We start from the raw sequence: 21,569 nt of genomic DNA on the forward strand, positions 1-21,569 counted from the left end.
TGGCCCAGGCAACCCGGCCTCTCCTAGCGCCGAGCCCGTCAAATCGCGGCCGGTGGCCCCCGGAGCTGAAGCTGACCCCGTGCCAGCCACTTACAGGCTAAGTGCTGTCACTCCAACCGATGGCCAACCACCCCAACTCCGTACAGCCAAGAGGGTGGTCTTGCCTGGCCGCGGTGTCATGGCTGTCCCTGTTGAGCTAGTGGGACACCGTACCAAGGATGCCATCCAACTATCTGCCCCAGAACAGAGGTTTGGGGAGTATCTTGTCATCCCAGAAGGCCTGTATGCGCACAGGCCTGGCTCCGCCAGCGTGTTCCGAGTGCTGGTGGTAAATGAGGGAGAGATGCCGCTCCTGCTGAACGCCGGCCTCCCCGTGGCTGGGGAGCTGGTAAAGCCCGACATTCTGGAGGTCTCCGACAAGCCTCCCCCTCGCATCCATTCGTTCCAAGAGCCTGTTGAGCCCCCAGACATGCAGCAGCTGTGGGCAGCCCTTGAGATGGAGGAGAACGAGTTTCTGCGCAAGGACCCCCTGCACCAGGCAGGCGCCCCCATGGAATTCTACGCGCCTTCCTCCATCATTGTTCCCCCCTTGGGAGCCTCTAGAGTGAGCCTAGGCCTCCGTGTTCAGTTACCAGCCGAGACAGAGCTAGTCCTGCAAACAAGGCCAAACTTCCAACGACGGGGCCTGGCTGTCGCCAACCCGCGGCTGGAAGCCAACTGGGAGTTGACAATGCTGATATCCAACCACAGCCAGACTGAGCAGCGAGTGTCCCGCGGAGCCTGTATAGCCAGAGCTGTCCTGCACCGAGCTGTGCCCCAGGAAGATGTTGTCGTTCGCAGACAGAGGCTGCCATATCCCCAGGTTCAAGGCCTGGTGGCTCGGGAGCCCCGCAGCCCTTGAAGGGGAGGTTGTGGTAATACGGCAACAGACGGACGGGTAGTTTACAGAGTTGCTACGCAGTGGCTTATCATGTCAAGCCTTCTGCACTAATCCTATTATATCACCATTCACCTCATGACCGCAGATGACCCCATGGCGCAGCGGTCAAATTGGACTGGCTAAATAGGGGAGGGGCACGGACACTTAGCAACCCCGCGCCCCTCAGGCAACTATACAACCGGGAGATGGTGCCTTCCCTTTTACCACAGCTACCCCCACAGAATGTCTACCGCCGCGGGCTACGCCCTTGTCTCCCACACCCCCTTCAAACCTAACCTATTGTTATAATCTATTTGTATATATATAGTAACCACCCATTGTAAATGTATTCAGTTAAATATATAATTTCTGTATGAGTAAATCCTGCTAGTTTGTTTTGGTAGAATACTTCAAGGCTAGGGCTCGTTGGATTCGAACTCGCAACCGGTGAGCTGAAACGCTTCGGCTTACCACATAAAGTTGACTTCTGAGAAAAACTTGCAAATTCTATTTATAAATTATTTCTATACATATGCTAAGTAGAAAAGGAAAAATAGGACAAAACAATCCCTAAGTAGTGAAGCATTAACAAGCTAAAAATATTTATCATTTTATAAAAGTAGACGGATGTTTGTGTGTCATTCGGAAAGGATCTCGCTGACCACTGAACCGACATGATTTCATCTTTACTGTCAAGCTTCCTATAGGTCCTGGGAAGGTTTATAATTATTTTAGGGAGGTAAATCGCCTCTAGAAAATATACAGGCATATGTAGAAAATGAAATGTTTAACCTCAAAACTCTAAAAACATTTGAGATAGAAAAAGAAAGATAAACTATCATACAGTTTGCATTCAACACTTAAAATACATTTGCACGGACAAAGAAACGCATGATAATACTGAAATAATATAGTTATAGAGTAGTTACACTTTTAAAACTTACGTAACCAAAGTAAATTTAGAATTGTAACTAGTATACTGTATTATATCGTATTTATTGAATTTTCCAAGAGTAATTACAAAAAAATCTTAAATTTCTCCTTTTTGTATTGGTACTTGACCCATTGGGGCCAGCAATTCTTGAATAAATCTTATGATTTTTTATTTCACTATTTCCTAAAACTGTCTCTTAAGTAATAAAATTAACGCCATAGAAAAAAAACCTAACATATAATAATGTTCTATTTACTAGTGACACACAAACAACCATTCACACAGCCATCCTCTTAATTACTTTAATTTAAGTATACCTTTTATTGAATATTGCAGAATATTGTCCTTATTTCTTCATAGTTAGATCAGTAGGTATTTATGGATGTTGTCATCCTAGTTTTATTTTTTATTTTGTTGTAAAACTGGCGAAACTTTATTTTAAGACAGGAAATGAATCATATAATCAATCATATGCTATAAAACATAGTGTGTATACAATTCCGCATCATAATATCTAAAGAACGTATTATTAAAACAGCACAAACTGCTCCTCCCCACGTTCCTCACTCTTATCATTAGAAACTCTATTTATCAATTTGCTATTATGCTATTTTGCGAATATAAATATTTACCAAATGCGGTAGTGAATGTACACTTATAAAACATTACCTGTGCTATCTAATCCGCTAAAAAAAGTTATTGTTTTATTTACATCACTCAGAGATCTTAAGGGATAGGACAATGGGCAATAAGTTAATGTAGAACCTCAATAATTATAAACAAAATTACCGTACCATAGATCAAATTTATGTTTACACTTCTAGTTTACAAACCAACCAATCAAAATTTCAAAATTTAAGAGTCATTTTCCTAACACCAAGTAATATAATTTTTGTCGAAAACTGTCGTATTTTTTATACTTTTGTTGCCTAAATTTTATTACGTCAGGGTCAGAAAATGTAACATAAATGTTTTGACTTTAAAACGATGGTTACTTGTATTGGCGTTTTTAAACTTTACAACCAATAATTTATGTATTCAAGTAGTAATTTTGGGAATATATATCAATTTATCGTCCATGGCCTTATCCTTTAAAATCTCCAATAATCAGAAAGAGAGAGGGGACAATATAAATTAATCTTTCCTGAAAATTTATATGTAAATAGATTCTGCTTTTGGTAGCTTAAAATCGTTTATAAGAGGGGAAAAATCATATTTTCAAACTTTTCTTCCCATAATTTTCAATCTGCCAAATGATGAATTTTGTTAATTATACATTTGTAGATCTTCAATTGAACTATCCTTATCAATGGCGGAGAAGATACTTTTTCTTCAGATGTCCTAAGCCTTCCGCAATTTTTTTAATGTTTATATCCTTGTTGTGTTAGCAACATGTTTTTATTATTTGTTGTCATATGTCGCTTTTTGTGTATGTTGTCATCCTTGTTGTACGAACAAGTACGAAATGTTAACATAAAGCACGGGCTAACATAAAACCGAAATTAGATTAATGATTTTTCACGTATTCATTCGAATCCGGTGGATAGGAACCGGTTCTCATCCATACGAAAAAACTATGTCTAGCATCGTATTATATCCAGCTTTCTAGGAATATAAAAATGTACAATCATAAGACTAAAAAGAATAAAAATTTATATATTCGTAGACGGACGTACGGACATGCTCTAGATGAAGCTAGTTGTAGAGTATCTGCACTCCTACCAACATGTCTATCTTATGTTGTCAGAAAAATGACACTTTCCGTCAAAAAAATCGTAGCTCGGATAATTATACACTAATCACTCTGTAGCATTTTTATATTATTATAATTTTATACTTTTTTATCATGAAAAAAGGGGGCCGCTTTTCTACATTCTGTACGTCTGTCTGTTCTATGAGGATTCCTGTAAAAATCAGGGAAAATCTTGATAGTGATATAGAATTATTACCAAAAAGTTTGTTCGTCCATTTTAGACATGTAAATTTTTCATTAGATCTACGAAACCTAATTTGTGCTATTTGAGATGTCTAGAAGGATTATACACAATGTTTAATCGTAAGCATCAAAATGTCCTTTTTTAAGTATTTTTACCTATGTTTCACTCTATTCTTGTAAATGTCTGCTTGTCCTATTTTATAATGTGTTCAGCTTTGTTTTTATGGATGTTGTCATCCTTGTTATTATGGCTATATAATTATGAATTATATTAAAGTATATAAATTACTTTCTATAGAAAATCAGATTCTTTGTTGAAATTTCTAAAACTTTATTATAGATATTGACTATTAGAAAATTTACTTGAAATTATGATAAAGTTATGAATAAAACAAGGAATAAAAGTCCATGAGAAGCTTCTCGTTTAACATTAAAACTTTTTAGATCTTTCATGGGTGTTTTATCAGAATCAATCTTATTACTCAATTAACAAACATTACGCATTTCCGTTTGCAGATTAAAATTATTGGTTGAAAAGTTTTGACACTGTCAGTTTGTACCAACCAATCATGATTTAATAAAAGTATCTTAAGCCAACAGATTAGCGGAAAAAAAGTGTCTCAAAAATCAGCCTCGTGACGTCATAAAAATGAGGGAGATGAGAGGAAAAGTGGGAAAGAAAACCCTTAAAAATGGATAATCACTCATTTTTATCACGTCATATGGCTGATTTTGTTTTGCTACGCCAACAGATGAGAAAACGTGTTAATAGCTTTGGGTAACAGTATAATTTACATTCCCCTTCCTTCCTCACTGATTATTTCTGAGGTATTTTATTTAAGACAGGTTTTAATATATTTTTGGTATTTTGGGAGAAGTATAAACATTAGGATATTTTATTTTTAAAGGACATACAAAAAGAGCCTACTGCTTTATATCATTAAGGGAAGTTTAATCTGTTTTTGGAGAAGAGGGGGGGGGGGTGTATGATTCAATTATAATAAAATATTATTTCACAATCCATAAATATGTCAATTTTTATGCAAATGTTATCAAAATTGTGACCTACAGACAGACGGACGAATACACATACAACACACAAACAGACAGACTGACAGATCAATTATGCATATTTGATTTTAACGAGAAATAGAACAATGCGTAAGAAAACAAGGGTAGCTATATCCATAAGTAGCGAAGCAATAATAATGAGCTAGTATAAAAAAAGTAGATATTACAAATTTAAGTTTTAATTTAATTCAAAAAACACTAGCTACTGTACCCATCGAATCTAGGGGATATGTATTCTAAGAGGTATAGAAGGGCGGAAAAATATCCTAAAACTACCTTAAGACCTAACTATAGTACCAACAGAAACTTATTTGATGGAGAACTCAATCGGTTATGTAGTTAGCAGTATTAAAGCAACAGACAAAAAATGACTACCATAAAATAGGACGAAATGCTACTCATAAAGTATTATTTGTCAGTATGTCTGTCAGTCTGTGACGCACTTGGCTGTAAAAGTAAGAGTTTTATTCGGGAAATTTTTACGCATTTCCTTGGCGGCGCTACTTTGTGTGTAAATTGCGAAATGACGCGTAGAAAAAAATGAAATATCAAAGTAATGAAATAGCAAACGACAAATATAACATCTATGAAATAAGGAAGTAAGTTTTTTTGTCCATTAGGATCTAACTCCTGGTTTCAATTTCAGTTTTCAATTTCAGGAAGCTCTAAGTTCTAGACAGATAAGGGGCACATGCAATAGTACTAAAGAAGGAAAACACTTCCCTTACAGAACCTCACAAAAACCCTTAATATTGACTTTTTTAAATGTTTGAATGTTTATTAATTTGTCAATGTTCTACATGTTCAGGAAAATAGCATAAAACCTTCCCATAAGTTTCGTAGTGACAACTCAATTTAACCATCCCCCCCTAAGGACAGACAGTTAAACATCCTGCTACTATAAGGATATCCTTTCAGCTGAATTTTGGTAGGTTAAGGATTCTTAAGGGTTCGGTAGCCGCTGTTCATGTTGCCAAAAAAGCCATTGTCATGCGTGTCCTAAGTAGTAAGGTTTCTGTTGTCAGTACGTTAAGATCTCGCTAACCATCCTTATATAAAAAGTAGTATGCTTTTGTTGTTTGTCCGTTAATATGCCGCCAATCATTGAACTGATTGAGTATATATGTACATTTAACGGAATCTTCATATAAATGTTTTTTTTGCTGTATTTAATATAATTGTATAAGTCTTAGGATTGTTTTAGGCTATTTTGATGCTTACTACCTCCACCTTTGAATACAGAGCCCTATATTCTTAAGGCGTAGTCTCTAGTATCTATAAGAAAATAATCTAAATGAAGACTAGAAGACAATATCTACCATGTAAAAGCCAAAAATCTAAGCGAGTAATACAATGGCCGAAAAATTGATTTACATGCTCAATGATGATACACTAAATAACCCCTTCTGTACATAACTCGACTTAATGAACCAACCAATTAAAATTCAATTAAAGGTCCCAAAATTGTTGAGCCAACGAAGAAGAAAAAATAAGTTTTAAAAACTTTCGGGACTAGTATAAAATACAGTCTAATGTCCTTTCCCTCCTTGTAAAAAAGCGGATGGGGAGCCCGCTGTATAAAAAGTAGACCATATCTAAATGATTGAAATAAAGGAAATTCTTATTGTTATGTCAACATAATAAAGAACATTCATTTTTAAGTAGCACAGCTACTCTATAATTGGAGTTTGTCTGTATGTTCCTAAACATAAATGTTATTGATATAAAGCGAACTTTTATTGTCATTTCAACGTTATGGAAAAAATACAGTATCAATGCTTCTCTATAATTAGGGTTGGTCCATAATCTAAACTTTAGAAAACAACAATGACTTTTAAGAAAACTCTGTTAAGAACTCTACATATTATATGGTTTAAGTCCCCCTGACACCCCCTTTATGGCAAAATCAAGGGGTCGTAAGGGGTGTAATACAAACATCAAGAGGGGACTTAATCAATTGTGAGGGGGGTGGATACTCCATCCTAGGTGTCAACCCGTCTATCAATAAATATTCTTAAAAAAAACCAAGCGCTTTATAGATTTTTTAACTTGACTTCCCCCTTGGCTGTTTTAGGGAGGTTGTATCAGCGTGGGAGGGGGGGGGGGTGTAGGGGGTTGCAATCCTAGGGGAAAGAATCTAGTAATCTACCACAACCTTCATTTAGCCAGAGAGGGCAGATACACCCCACTTAAGCACGCTTTTGATTTGACTAAGGGAAAAGCTAGGACCCAGAACAAAAAGCTAAAAATGTTTTGCTAATTGACAAAATTCATGAAGAATTTTGCAAATATATTTTTCATATTAGCATGAAATACACGTAGTAAATATAGAGGGATTTATAGAGTAGTAAAGTGGATCCCATAAAAGTAGCTCAAAAATCAGCCACCTGACGTCATAAAAATGAGGGATTATCCATCTCTTTTTTAGGGGTTTTCTTTCCTACTTCTCCTACCATCTCCCTCATTTTTGTGATGTTACATGGCTGATTTTTGAGACACTTTGTCCCGCTACCTTTGCTTAGAATCTCAATTTTAATCTTAGGAAGGTTTATACAACTCATCTTGTGGCGAAGCCACTAGTTTATTATACAAAATATAATTAGTATGGCTGTGCTTCAGTCTATCAGTCCGCTTTTAAGCACTTCTGTTTTTCAGTCTGTCTGTAAAGTTAAACTGACTTCTTAGTTCATATATGAGAGTGTTATGTAACTCTACAACTCTGCCTCTATTTTTAAAACCTTTTTTTCTCAATAATTCTGGTCACTGATTACCCTCTTTTTATTCATCATTAATGCAAAATTTACAGGGATAAAAGAATTGTTAATTTGCTGAAAAAGATAGTCGGCATTTTCAAACACAGTACCTTATTGAGCACTAATAATCCCCCTCCCCCACTTCATTTAAACAAAATTGAAATTAAGGGGGGTGTAGTTTTTTGTTTGTCTATTTCTTTGGTTTAGGTTGGGTTACGTTACATTAGGTAAGGAGTAAGGAAGAAAACTTCACTTATTTCAACATATTTTAAAAATAAGAAGTGGGGGAGGGGGGGTTACATCACTTTGTGTACAATAATCTTTTCCTTTTTCCATGCAAAATTTGACCTTTTCTGGTTGGGATATCACAAAATAGCCAAATTTAAAATCATAAATTAAATCTAAAAAATGATAGTTATATTTGTTTCCAAAGTTTAATCTTATATAAACCTATTTTTCATAAATCCTCAGAGAGAGAGAGAGAGAGGTGACAATGGGCTGTTTATTATTCTAGTCCCCAAAGTTTTTAAATAAAGTTTCTTGATTTGTTGGCTTAACAACTTTCGGGACTTTGGTAAATTTTGATTTGCAAGATCATTAGATTGAGAGTTCAAACGTTCCAACAACTAATTTTAATCTACAGAAGGGGTAATTTTGTGTATCATCTTATGGATGTACATCAATTTATCGGCCATTGTCTTATCCCTTTATATCCCTGGAAAATCATTCTGACCAATATTGAATTTATTATTTCTTGCATCAAAAATTTGGAGTAAACCACTGAATTATTAAAGATGCATAAGAAATCTTATTATCTACAAGAAAATTCCCTCAAATCGATCACTTAAAACCTTCCCCCTTATTTTTAAAAATAAATGGAAAATGAGAGGTTAATTTTATACTATGCCTAATCACTGTGGAGGGCCATTTTTAAAATTTTTGGAAAAAAGTGAAGCAGGAAAGTTGTGCTAAATACTATGCAGGAAACTGGCGGCTAATGTAAAATGCATTAGTTTTTTAAAATAAGGAAAAATATTCTATTTGTTTTAATATTTTATTTTCTCTTCTAGAGTGCAATACAATCTATATACTCTTGGGACTTTAAGTGTTTTCCTAAAATTGAAAACAGACCCCTCCCCCCTTATTATTTTCAATTAAATTTAGGTATATGTCACATAAAGTACAGAAAAGCCCCCATGGTTAAAAAAATTAATATACCCCCCCCCATTCTTGCTTTTTCAATGAATCAATTAATTTAAATTTTAAATAGGAGGTGAGGTTTTTAGGGTCACTAGTCACTTTCAGGAAAAGCTCCATGTTAACTATGACGTAATACCAAAACAGTGTGGTTGAATTAAAAAAAAAGGATATCTGTACAATCCCAGAAATAATTTACAATAATCAAAAGTCATTTTAAAGCATTGCTTTCAACTGACAGACTGACGTAGTAGTATCTATTTTACATTATATAAGGTTCCAGGAGAAAAGGAAAGAGAGAAAAACGTCGGAGTGAACAGACGTAGGAGTGTCTCAAATATTAAGTTAATTAAGTATTTCTATACATGTTATTTTTGGTATAAGCCCCCACCAGGGGTTAGGCATTTAAAAAAAACTTATAAGATGGTGTAAAATAAGTTAGGTTAAGTGTTCATTCTGACGTTTGTCCCTTCAGCGTTTGTCCCGGAACTTATAGTAATAACTCTTGTGAAGTTTCTTTTAAACAGACTTTAATGTTTCATAAATATGCAACTTAATATTTTCACAGAAATAAACAGAAATGTTAACAGACAAAATATTAATTGAAAAACGGGGGTTTCTGGAACAATTAGGTTAAATTTTGGAAATACAGTCATTCTTTATGAAGCAGCTTATAGTGCTTAATACAAAATGACGTCAAACAGTAAAAAATGACCAATGATAGTCCAGTATACATTTTATAATTGGTCAATTACAATGCATACTGACATATCATTGGTTATTTGTATTGTATGACGTCATTTTTTATTAGGCACTATAAGCTGATTCATTCTTTATGCCAAATTTATACTTTTATAAAATACTCCTCCTATTAAATTGATTTTTAAAAGGTGATTCCAGGTAAGATTAAAAATAATGTTACAAGCATAGCATTTCAATTAAAAATGTATAAATGTATACTGATTTTCAAAGACATAATTAGGGAGAGTTACACTTACATATAGCTCATGTCCTCTGTATTCTTTACTTTAATCTAAAGGATTTATTATTACTTGGAGGTTACACCAGATTCTCTTACAGCGGGTTTCCTACTGGATAATCAAACTGACCTATAAATGAGTTCTATGTTAGCATCCTAGATTGACAACAATTCTTCCCCCATGTCATAATATCCACGTATATTCTACATCCATTTTTAAAAGCGAAGCTTTTCTATAATTAGGGTCGGTCCGTACGTCCGTAACGGATAGCTTTAAGGTTAATTTAGGCAAGTTAGAATTGTCCTATCGATTTCAAACTTTGCATGGTGATTCCTGTAGTAGTTAGGTACGATTTAGAAAGTGTAGCAACTCAATAATCATTAACAAAATGTCCGTACGTCCATTTTAAACATGATGATTTTTTTTACTTTTTAAACAACAAATTTTTGTGTGATCTAATTATCCGATTGATCTGATTTTTTTATATACTGATTCCTGGGACAACAAAGTACAATATTATCAATATTATAAGCGAAGCAACTCTAAAATTAAGTCTTAAAAATGTAAGTATGTCCATAAACATTATTCTGTATCAAGCAGTTTTTCAAAAAAATTACTTACAATTTTGCATCGACTTTTATACATTTATATTCTGATAATTCAGTTCTTACACTATACAAGTGTTAATGTCCGTTTGTCCTACCGTTTCAGAGCTACGCTTTTATGGATGTTGTCATCCTTGTTATTCTATTGATTATCCTAATATTCCTGAAACTAGCTGGCAGAATTTGTTAAACATGTCATAAATCCCACTAATTACCTTTAATTTCAGATATTTTTACTGCATAATGTTAGTGTTGTTGGTCTAGCCGCCGCCGCGGGCTCAAACCACCCCCGCGGGCTGAATATACTACCCTCACAGTCACAGAGTTACTACACTCTCATAAAACATATACAGGGTAGGGGGATAAAATTATAATAATATGATTGTTGAATAAAACAATTCGTTAGTTAAAATGATATCTTTTAAGACCTATTTTATTTTTTTTACAGTAGTTTTGAATAAGAAATTTTGCAATTGGTAGCTATTAAAATTTAAGGGAAAAAAGGATTTTAAATAAAATAAACTGATTACTGAAATTAAACCCTACCAACCTAGATCAATGTTGAAAAATACAAGAATTTAAATACTGAGATATGGCAATGGCAGTTGAATTAATATTTCCCCTTAACCATTAGTTTTTTTCATTACATTTATCCCTCCCACTGAGATAGAGAGGGAGGAGGGCGACAGAAATTCACACACTCTCTCCCTCTCAGAGAACCTAGAGAAAGAGAGAGAGAGGGGTGGAAGTGAGAAAGAAAGAGAGAGTGAGATACTAGTATGGAGTTTATGGGAAATAGGTAAGAAAATTTGTGTTTCTGTAAACCAACAAATAATTGTATGCTGGTTAACAAACAATAATAATGAAATATCAATTGGATGCCCCTCCACCCCCCCCCCCCCCATAAAAAATCATTGGGAATGTTGTGTATATCCCCTTGACATTTAAACTAAACATTGGTGCTGTTATTGTAATATCATAAAAGAGGGTATATCTATAAATATATAAAAGTAATAGGATGTCTGTCTGTTTGTACTGATTGACCTTGCTAACCACTGAATCATTATTATTATCACTTATTAGCTATTGCTAAGCTTCTCATAAGTCTAGGGTAGATATTTTAGTGGAGAGTACCTGAAAAATACACCCCATATTTTTTTCTTTTGAAACAAAAATTTTAAGTGAAGGGCTGACTCTTTCCCTCCCTCCAGTACTCCTAAAAGCCTCTAGGGGCATAACCACTAGTTTTAAAATAAAAGATTCCTGTAGCTATTCGGGATGATTAAAAAAGAGTCGACACGTTTACATTTTGTAAAATACCTTTTATATTGTTTGTCAGTCAAGTTTTACAACAAAGTCGACAAGACGGAATAAAATCATTATATATTAACGATTATTTTGTATGTTTTATACGCACACCGCATGTAATAAATACTTAATTTGTTCCTATTTATTTATTCTTAAAATCTATGTTATTTAGATTTAGATTTCTATTTATTTCAACGTCAGGAGTTTCGAGGATTTTTACTCAGAAAAAAAAATTGTCGCCAAGTTAGAAATAGTTATTTCCAGTATTGCATCGAAACCGATAAAAACCGCTGGATCTTTAAATCATTTTAGTGGTGAGCCAGATCGGGATGAGCCAACTTTCCACTAATGAGAGCACAGCATTTTATGAAATGCCGGGCTGTGATTGGCTGAAATTCGGCGCACCCCGATCTGGCTTACCACTAAAATGATTTAAAGATCCAGCTCAATTCTCAGTACTAAAAAATCAGGCATTGTACTACAGAAATTTTTTTTTACGAACGTGAAAGTGAAATCAAAGTTAATACTAGTCTTCGGCCCCTTGAACTAACAAAACCGGTTTTAATTTTATAATTTTCATTCAATTCAAGAAAAGCTGTCTATAATACCATAAGATAAATAACTATTATCGCATCTTAAGATAGACAGTTTTCCGAGAAAAGTAAAATAAAAAAGTAGGATTTATTCAAGTAGTGCATCTTATAGGGCAAAATATTGAGAAATATTATTTCTGCCTATGCCATATATCTATATACTAATTTAAGTATTTCATTATAGTCTATTGTTTTAACTATGGAGTATTTAACGGGGATATGACAATGAACGATTAATTGAGTCAAATCCCAATGATTTCAAAAATATTTCTTCTAGAGATTATTATCACCGATTAAAATGTTTGACACTACTAAATAGTTTGAAAACAACCAAACGAAGTTCAATAAAAGTACCCAAAGTTGTAGAGCCAACGAATAAGATAACGTGGTTAAAAGACTTTGGGTACCAGTGTAATTTAGAGTGAAATTCCCCACCCACTACAAATAGCCATTAAAAAGCTTCTCTGTGAATTGTAGAATTAGATTTGATTTCCTTCAAACTGTTTTTGAAATATTAATGTTCACATGGACAAACACACGTTATTCAACCTTAATTTACCAATTCAAATGAATTTTAAAAACTTTTATTTTTAAGGAAATTTATTGATATGTAAAAATGAATGCTTTTCTGGTGATTTCACATAAAGTACCTTGTTGAGCACTGGTAACCCCCGTTTAACTTTGAAATAAATTGAGCATATATTATAGGGGAGTATTTTATTTTTCTTCCATAACTAACCTAACCATTCTGATCTAAAGTAATAAACAAAAAGAGAAAATCTACCTCCCCTCTATTATTTTTAATTAGTTTTAAAATAAGGCAAGGGGTGTGGGGTTTCAATGCTCGACAGGTGCTTTGAAGGATATAATGAATTTCATTCTAAATTGACAAACTTTAATATTTTAACTTTAATTGGATTATATTTGGGTCTAGATTCATAGTACTTCGATTCAAGAGGCAATCTTGAATTATTATTTATTAAAAATCTTTCCACAGTTTTTAAAATATAAAAAGATTTAATCCAGTTTTGGCATCCCCGAGGGTTCGAAGGCCTGTTCTAACAAAACTGGTATTAATTTAATAGATTTAAATATGTATATATATTATATTTGGATGATGCACCATATTTTTCGTACTCTGATAAAGTGATACCCACAGCTGGCTAAAATAATCATACCCCTCATCCACCCTTTTTTACCCTATCACCTCCCCTTCTACTGTATGCACGAACTGATCAATGAATTAGGTCCACTGAAACCAGGGAACATTTAAACAAGCTAAATTGACGACAAATTTTCCCCTGTCATATTATCCACGTATATTCTATATCCATAGTTTCAATCGTGTTTACTCTTTTTAAAAATACAAAAAAGATACACTTTTGGTGATTTCTAAAGTTGTTCCTGATATACAAAGTAAATGAAAAACGTGCCTAAGATTCCTTTAGATTAGACTGTGGTAGACGTAGTCATAGGGCAACTTAAAAACATACTTTAAGGCAGACGGTGTCCAATTATGTACGCAAAACAGCCATTTTTGACACAGTAGAAAAAGCGGCTAAATGAATTTGCACGTACAAAGCTGTCAGAACTGCAAAATTGTGTACATAAGTATTTCTAAATTCAGCCAAATTTTAAATCAACAAAAATAATAAATGCCAGTCTTCGATTCTTATTGTACTCGGTGGTTTCCGAATGTCTAGTCGATCACAAAACCCCTCCGTCCAGATTTTAAGACTAATCAAAACTATGCGATAAGGGGAGTATTTCGTGGTTTTTATTACTTTAGATTAGGTTAGGTTAGGCTATATAGGGTATTGTAAAGCCCCGTTGGATTAGGTCACCGGAGGTAATTGACTAGTGGTGCTATGACCCCATTATAAAAATTACTTTTTTTCTCTTAACTTCAACTTATTCAAGAAATAATTTGGAAGGGGGTTCAATGTTCGATAGGCAATTTAAGGGGAAGCAATTACACGGACATGATGTAACACCAAGGCAGACACCTTTACTATTAGCATAAAAGATTGGCATTTCTAATTAAAATCTCATTATTGATTTTTAAACATATTTTCATCAGATAGTGCCATTTTCATTTTTAGCAGCGAAGCTACTATATAATTTACTTTATCTGTCTGTGCGTATCTGTGTATTTAAAATATTGATAAACAAGGATGGTAGCATCCATAAAAGCGAAGTTTAACTAATCAGTCATTCAAACGGACCTCAAGGAGTGACTGGACAAAGTGTCAAAAAAATCAGCCCTGTGACGTCATAGAAATGAGGGATTATCCATCCGTTTTTCAGGAGTTTTCTTTCTCCGTCTCCTCTCATCTCCATCATTTTTTATAAGATAGTCATAAAGAAGTTTAAAACGAAAATTCATCTTAATAATTTGAATTCAAACATTTTCTCATTGCATAATTTTTTTTACATGTGATTATTTTGAACAGAAAACCTTTGCAAATCTAAAAAATTTTAGCCAATCAGACCAAAAAAGGTATTTTTAAAATAATTTTTTTAGACTAAAAAGTGCCTTATTTTATTGGTGGAACTATCAAATCAAAACAAAAACTCAATCCCATTACATGTTAAAGCTTATTCTAGAAAATATGGTTTTCTAAGTCTTAAATTTTCCTTTATATCAATAATGGTCTGCAATAAGATGCTATACATAAATTTTTAGTATGACTGAGAACCGGTTCTAATCCAGCGGATGTTAAAAGATTTTAAAGCCATACTCGAAAACATACTATTTACATTATAAAATACACTAGAAATTTTCAAAGTTTTTTTAGATAATCATAAAAGAGTTTAAAACGAAAATTCATCTTAATAATTTGAATTCAAACATTTTTTCATTACATATTTTTTTACAATTAGTTATTCAGAACAGAGCACTCTTAAAATTAACGAATTTGAATAAAAAATACATATATTGATATGTCAAATTTTAACTAAAGACAAAGATTTCTTTTTCGAGATAAAACCACAAAGTTTAGACCCCTTGATTGCAAGTGGAATACAATTCCCCCCCCCCCCCCCCACCAATACTTGGATCTTATGCCAGATTTTCATGTTCTCTAATATAGCGAAACACCCAGCGGTCTAAAGTAACGATACCATCCACCCCCTTTTTTCCTTCTGAATGAACGAACTGACCAATAAATGAGGTCCATGTTAGCCAGCTAAATTGTCCTTGTTATGAAACAGCGTAAAATGCCGCAAAAAATGACGTCATACAATACAAGTGACCAATAAGAGGCCAATATAAATTTTACCATTGGTCAATTACAACTATACTGGCCTATCATTTGTACTTTGTATTGTATGACGTCCTTCTTTTTGAGGCACTTTAAGCTGTTTCTCCTGTTATAATAGCCACTTGTATTCTACATACATTCCTCCACATCATATGGAACTTTTAAAATTTTTTTTCCTGTCTCACGTTATTATATTTGCCTTATCTTAGACTTCTTAAGCATTTTTTAATTTTTAAAGTAGTAAGTCCTATTGATTACCTCATTCTGGCGAGGTTGCTGTGTATGACACTTTAACGTCAGGGCTAACAACCAAGGATAATTAAAGGTAGCTAAATATCTATAGTTCTGTCCAAACACCTGGGGCCGGTAACAGTTTATTTCTTATTATATCAACGACCACCTTAGAACCCTAAGTCCGTCCTAAATTAAAGTGTTATTTTTTCCTTTAGATTTTCAAATATTTTGATTTATTAAAAAGATTTCAAAAACTTCGCAAATAAATTTTAAATTAGGGGGGGGGGGGGAGGGACAATTTTCTTGGGTGGTCTTTTGTCCAATTAAGGGAACTTCCCACCACAAATGATCTAAATTATAGTATGTATCTCAAATATCCAATTACATTATTTTATTTCACATCAAATTTTAAAAAAAGTTCCAGAGAAAAAATCTAGCCTTTTAATTTAACAGAATTAGAACGATAGATTATGAGATTAAAATAGATGATAGATATACTAATGGATACTAGATGGATTTAAGATCATGTTTGAAAAATTGAAAGATTCTTAAAATATCATATTGTATAAAGAAGATTTCGAAAACTACTGACCGATTGGGTTCTCAATGTTAGGAAATATTTTAGGCTAATCATTTTTAGATTTTAGCCTTTGTATGGCGTTAGGCTATTTTCTTCCCTCCCCTTTGAATTAAGAAATCCCAAAAGATTGCAGCTTAGAATTTTAAAAGCAAGGACAATTTTGTGCAAAAATAGCGTATGATCAAAAGTTTTCAAAGAAAAGTAAACTTTGTCCTAAAATTTTCAAATAAATACAAACAGTAGCACTTTAATCGAGTAGGAATTTTGTGTGTTGGTTTGTACCAATATTTGGTAGAGGTTTGTGTTATCAGACAAAGGGACAGACAGACGGCTCAGCATTAGTTATAGAGTAGCCGTTTTAGATTAATAAATGAAGAATAGGCAGTAAAAAATATTATTATTATATATCCTTGAATTTGAATACAATAAATAATAAAATTTAATCTTTATTATCATAAAAAACTTTCGTAATGCATAATAAATTAAAATATAATGAATGTTTTGAAATATACTATACTTTCCTTTTAGCAAGGGTATTTAGGGATAAGACACTGGTCTATAAAATGATTTACAAACCAAATTACTGTTGAAATCTTTATATTGTAGGTAGATTAATATTGTTGCTTGAAACGTTTGGACAATGAAAGATTACAGTTTTATAGACATTTTCTTAGTGAAATAATGACTGCTTTGAATGTTTTTCTTACTTGATTTGTTAAAATTAAAGGCTCTTTAGTTATTATTTATAGCTTCACTTCTTAAAATGTTTACATCCTTGATTCATTTAAAATATTATATGTATAAACATTAAATAGATTTAAATTGTTTTATAACATGATAAAATTATTTAATTTTTTATTGAGCCATACTGATAAGCCCTAACAGGGCGAAACACTGTGTCTATGGATATAATACAAAGTATTATATAAAGTAGTATACTTTTTTTTTGTCTGTACCGAAGGATCTTGCTAACCGCCGAACTTATATAGTTCTCCTTTACATTGAAGCTTCTTATAGGTCCTGTGATGGTTTTAGATTTTTTTATTTTTTTATCAATAAGTCTGAGTATGATTCTCAGTTATTTTTCTGCCATTCAATATCTCTTTGAATATAGAGCTCACAGATGCTAGGGGCGCAGTCGCTAGTATTCTTATAAATCATGGATGTAAAGAGGGGACAATAAACTATAGATAATCTTTTTAAACGCGAAGCTTTTCTATAATTAGGGTTGGTCCGTCCGTCCGTAACGGATAGTTTTTTTTGTTAATTTAGGCATGTTAGAATTGTCCTATTGATTTCAAACTTTGCATGGTGATTCATGTAGTAGTTAGGTATGATTTAGAAAGCGTAGCAACTCTATAATCATTACCAGGATGTCCGTACGTCCATTTTAAACATGTTGATTTTTATCCTTTTTTAATAACAAATTTTTATGTGATCTAATAATCCGATTGATCTAATTTTTGATATACTGATTCCTGGAATAACAAAGTATAATATCATTAGCGAAGCAACTCTATAATCAAGTCTTTAAAATGTAAGTATGTCCCTAAACATTATTCTGTATCTAACAGTTTTTCAACAATTTTGCTTACAATTTACTTAAACATTTATATTATGATTATTCAGTTCTGACACTATACAAGTGTTAATGTCCGTTTGTCCTACCGTTTCAGTGCTTTGCTTTTATGTATGTTGTCATCCTTGTTTTTTTTTATATAATATACATACATATTGGAATATTGGAGAAATCGAGTTGTGGGGGGCATATCATATTAAAGGTGTTACATTCTATTTAACCTTTCTCTCAGGGAGGATATTGACATTCTACTGTAAAATACACAACAAAGGTGCCCAACGTTTTATAACCATATCCTCTCAATTCTTGGCCTAAAAACTTTGGGCGCTTCAATGAATTTGAAATGGATATTTCCAAACTATGGCAATTTTCCACTTTTCAACCAATAATTTAAATCTACGTAAGGGGTAATTTGTTTATCATCATTGGAGATGTATATCAATCTATTGTCTATTATATTATCCTTTAAAAATCCTGCTTTTTATATAAGCAGGGATATATGTATATTGTATGCAGTAAAAATTTCAAACAGATTTATAATAATTAGAATGATAGAAATCAGTGATGTGGGTGGGGGGAGGCCCGAGGGGGGGGGGGCATTCTTCCCCCTAAACCTTGTATACTCGTTCTGTCATTGGTTACAGGAAAAGTGTTATAGATAACTATTTTAAAATTTTAAATTTTGAAACTTATTTCAATCTTTTCCCTTTATGATATTATTCTACAAAATGGGTATATTGATTCATCAAAGATCTAACCCTGAATTCTTTAAGGCAGTGAACACTTTAACAATAGCTGCCCAGCATTCTAGTTAGCTCTGCTTAGGATGTATTGTCTCTATTTTATAGAAATCCAGGTCGGATTCTTAAAAATACTTTTATGATTTTTTAGAATTGATTCTTAAATTTTTTAAAGTAACAGAATCATTTTCTAAAGTATTTTTAGGGGGGGGGGGTATCTCTTCTAGGGGCAATTTCTCTTGAAGGGTAGTGGTACCCTCCCACTAAATAGTTTGAAACCTTCTCAGGAACTCTGAGAAGCTACACTGTAAAGGAGAACCATATTGGTTCAGTGGCTAGCGAGATCCTGAGAGACTGACAGACACAGATACAGTTACTTTTATATAAGGATGCCCCAATTTACGAATTGCCTTCGATTTTTTAACAATCAGACTTCGGAAAAAATTAGAAAAGTTTGCCTTTAGGGAAATATAATTGGAAAAAAATTAGGTGTACATTCACTTCCGCATATTATCGCATTGGCACTGCGTTCATTAAATTAAGTTAAGATATAAAATAAATTAAATTTAAGGAATTTTTAATGAAAAAAAAGACGTTAAAAACTAAAAACTAAACTGGCTAACTTCTTCTTTCACGAAAAGCTTTATATCGGTCCTTGAATGGTTTTAGGCTATTTTATTTTTAGATTTTCTCTGCCAATTTCTTACCACTTTAAATACAGAGCACTTACATGCTAGGTGCGCATCCGCTAGTAGTAATAGATTGTGGTTATCCTATTATTTAAAGTAGTAAGCTTTTTTGCTTGTAGGAAAGGATCTTGCTAACCGCTGAACCGATGTGGTCCTCCTTTATATGGAAGCTTCTTATAGGTCCCTAGATGGCTTTAGGCTATTACATTTTTATAGAGTTTTATGCTATTTTTATGCCCTCCTAATTTCTTCCAATATAGAGCCTCTAGATGCTAGGGGAGGAGTAGATAGTCTATGATACAAAGTAAAACAATATCTGTCTGTCTGTTTGTTTGTAACAAAGGATATCGCTAACCGCTGAACTGATATGGTTCTCCTTAACAGGGTAGCTTCTCTTAGGTCATGGAAAGGTTTATAACTATTTTGGGGGAGGGTACAACGACCCTCCCAAGAGAAATCGCCCCTAGAAAAAATTACCCCCCCCCCCCGAGAGGCGTAGCCACTAGTAATCTATAATACAAAGTAGCTTGATGTCTGTCCGTCGGTCCATCCGTCTGTCCGTCCGTCTGAAGCTTAAGATCTCGGTAACCACTGAACCGATTGGATTCTACTCTTCAGGGTATATACCTATCGGTCCTGTGGTGGTTTTAAGCTATTTTCTTGGGGGGTGGGACACCCCCAACCCCCCCAAAAATGAAAATTTACCCCCTCCCCCCCCAAAAAAAATAATTTTCTTGAGAACACATTAGACTATGAGCAGCACCAGTAGTAATTTTCTTGAGAACACATTAGACTATTTTTTTACGAATTTTGCGAATTCGTTATTTAAACGAGAAAATGTTTTCCTGCTGGGTAGGTGCGAAAATTTGCGATCCGTTCTGCTGGGTAAGTAATAGAAGATGTAATTATACCTCTTGGGGAAAAAGCCCCTAGAGGCTAGGGGCGAAGCCGCTAGTCCTATTATATAAAGTAGTAAGCTTTTTTTTGTCTGTAGCGAAGGATCTCGCTAACCGCTGAACCGATTGGGTTCTCCTTAACAGGGTAGCCTCTCATAGGTCCCGGGAAGGTTTATTACTATTTTGGAGCAGGGTACCACGACCCTCCCAAGAGAAATCGCCCCTAGAAAAAAATTTCCCCCCCCCCAAATTTTTTTTTTACTTTTTCTTTTAAAATCTAAAATAAGATATTGGGTTATCAAATTCGATTCCCCTCTCCTCAAGTAACCCTAGAGGACTCTAGGGGCGTAGCCGCTAGTAATTTTATAAAGTGATACACATGCGTAGATGATTGCACACCTAATATCATCGCACGAAATAAAACGCTTTCAGATCATCAAGCCCTTGTCTAATACAATTTAATAAAGACGATAACATCCATTTGTTGCGAAGCTTTTTGTAGAAATATGTAAAACAAGATAATAACATTAAGACATAAAGTATGAAACTGAAATGAAATGTTATAAGAATTAAAATCATAAAATGGAATATACGCCACAATATATTTGTCATGTCATGTTAAATAAAAAATAAGCCAGGGTTTATTGGGGGCTAGGGGGTTTGAGAGGTGGAGTTGAGGTTCGCTCTTTGGATCAAGGGAACTCATCAGTTTTTTTCTTATTTTACTTGCTTTTTAAAGCGGTTTCCTTCAAACTACATAGTAAACAAAGACCCTCCCCCCGTTTTTAAAGATATATAAAAAGTAAGAAGAGAAAGGAAGGGGGAGGGGGGTTGGAGTTTTTTTTGCATGTAAGTGTTTTACCTTAGGTTAGTTTGTATTGAGTACAGGGTAGCGCAGCAGGTTAAGGTTACCCATAAGGAAGAAAAACTACCCTTTTATCAAAGACGTTCCCTAAATATAAAGCATTGACGTCCTTGCTCCTTTGTTTGTATATGTCCGTATTCTGTCAGACTCTCCTAAAACTTCTACATATATGAAAGATTTCCTTTTTTTTAATGTCTAATCTCTGTATCGCAATCAATTCTGATTTTATTAATCTCTAATCCTTTCTTTCCATACAATATCAAAGAAGCTACCAAAGTAAAAATTTATTTATAGTCTACATTTCTGTAAAAATCTGAATAAACTTATATAGATAAAAATATTACAATATAGGATAGGGCACTGTTTGTACAGCCCAATCAATATTTGATTTTAAAACACAATGTTTAAAGTAGGGTTGGGCCGGATA

General features: G+C 33.7%; 1 protein-coding gene across 1 annotated transcript in view; it reads left to right on the forward strand.

Moving 5' to 3' along the window:
* The first annotated feature begins 10,620 nt into the window (after positions 1-10,620).
* LOC145321961 (uncharacterized) overlaps positions 10,621-21,569 on the forward strand; it is a 51,403-nt gene continuing 40,454 nt past the window's right edge. The window contains exons 1-2 of the mRNA XM_080163674.1: positions 10,621-10,749; positions 11,062-11,194. Of these exons, the coding sequence (XP_080019800.1) occupies positions 11,175-11,194 (20 nt within the window). The 5' untranslated portion in view covers positions 10,621-10,749; positions 11,062-11,174. The remainder of the gene's footprint in view (positions 10,750-11,061; positions 11,195-21,569) is intronic.

Source organism: Acartia tonsa, chromosome 6 (assembly GCF_053477335.1).
Source record: "Acartia tonsa isolate MP-2025a chromosome 6, ASM5347733v1, whole genome shotgun sequence".
NCBI classification, from domain to species: Eukaryota; Metazoa; Arthropoda; class Copepoda; order Calanoida; family Acartiidae; genus Acartia; species Acartia tonsa.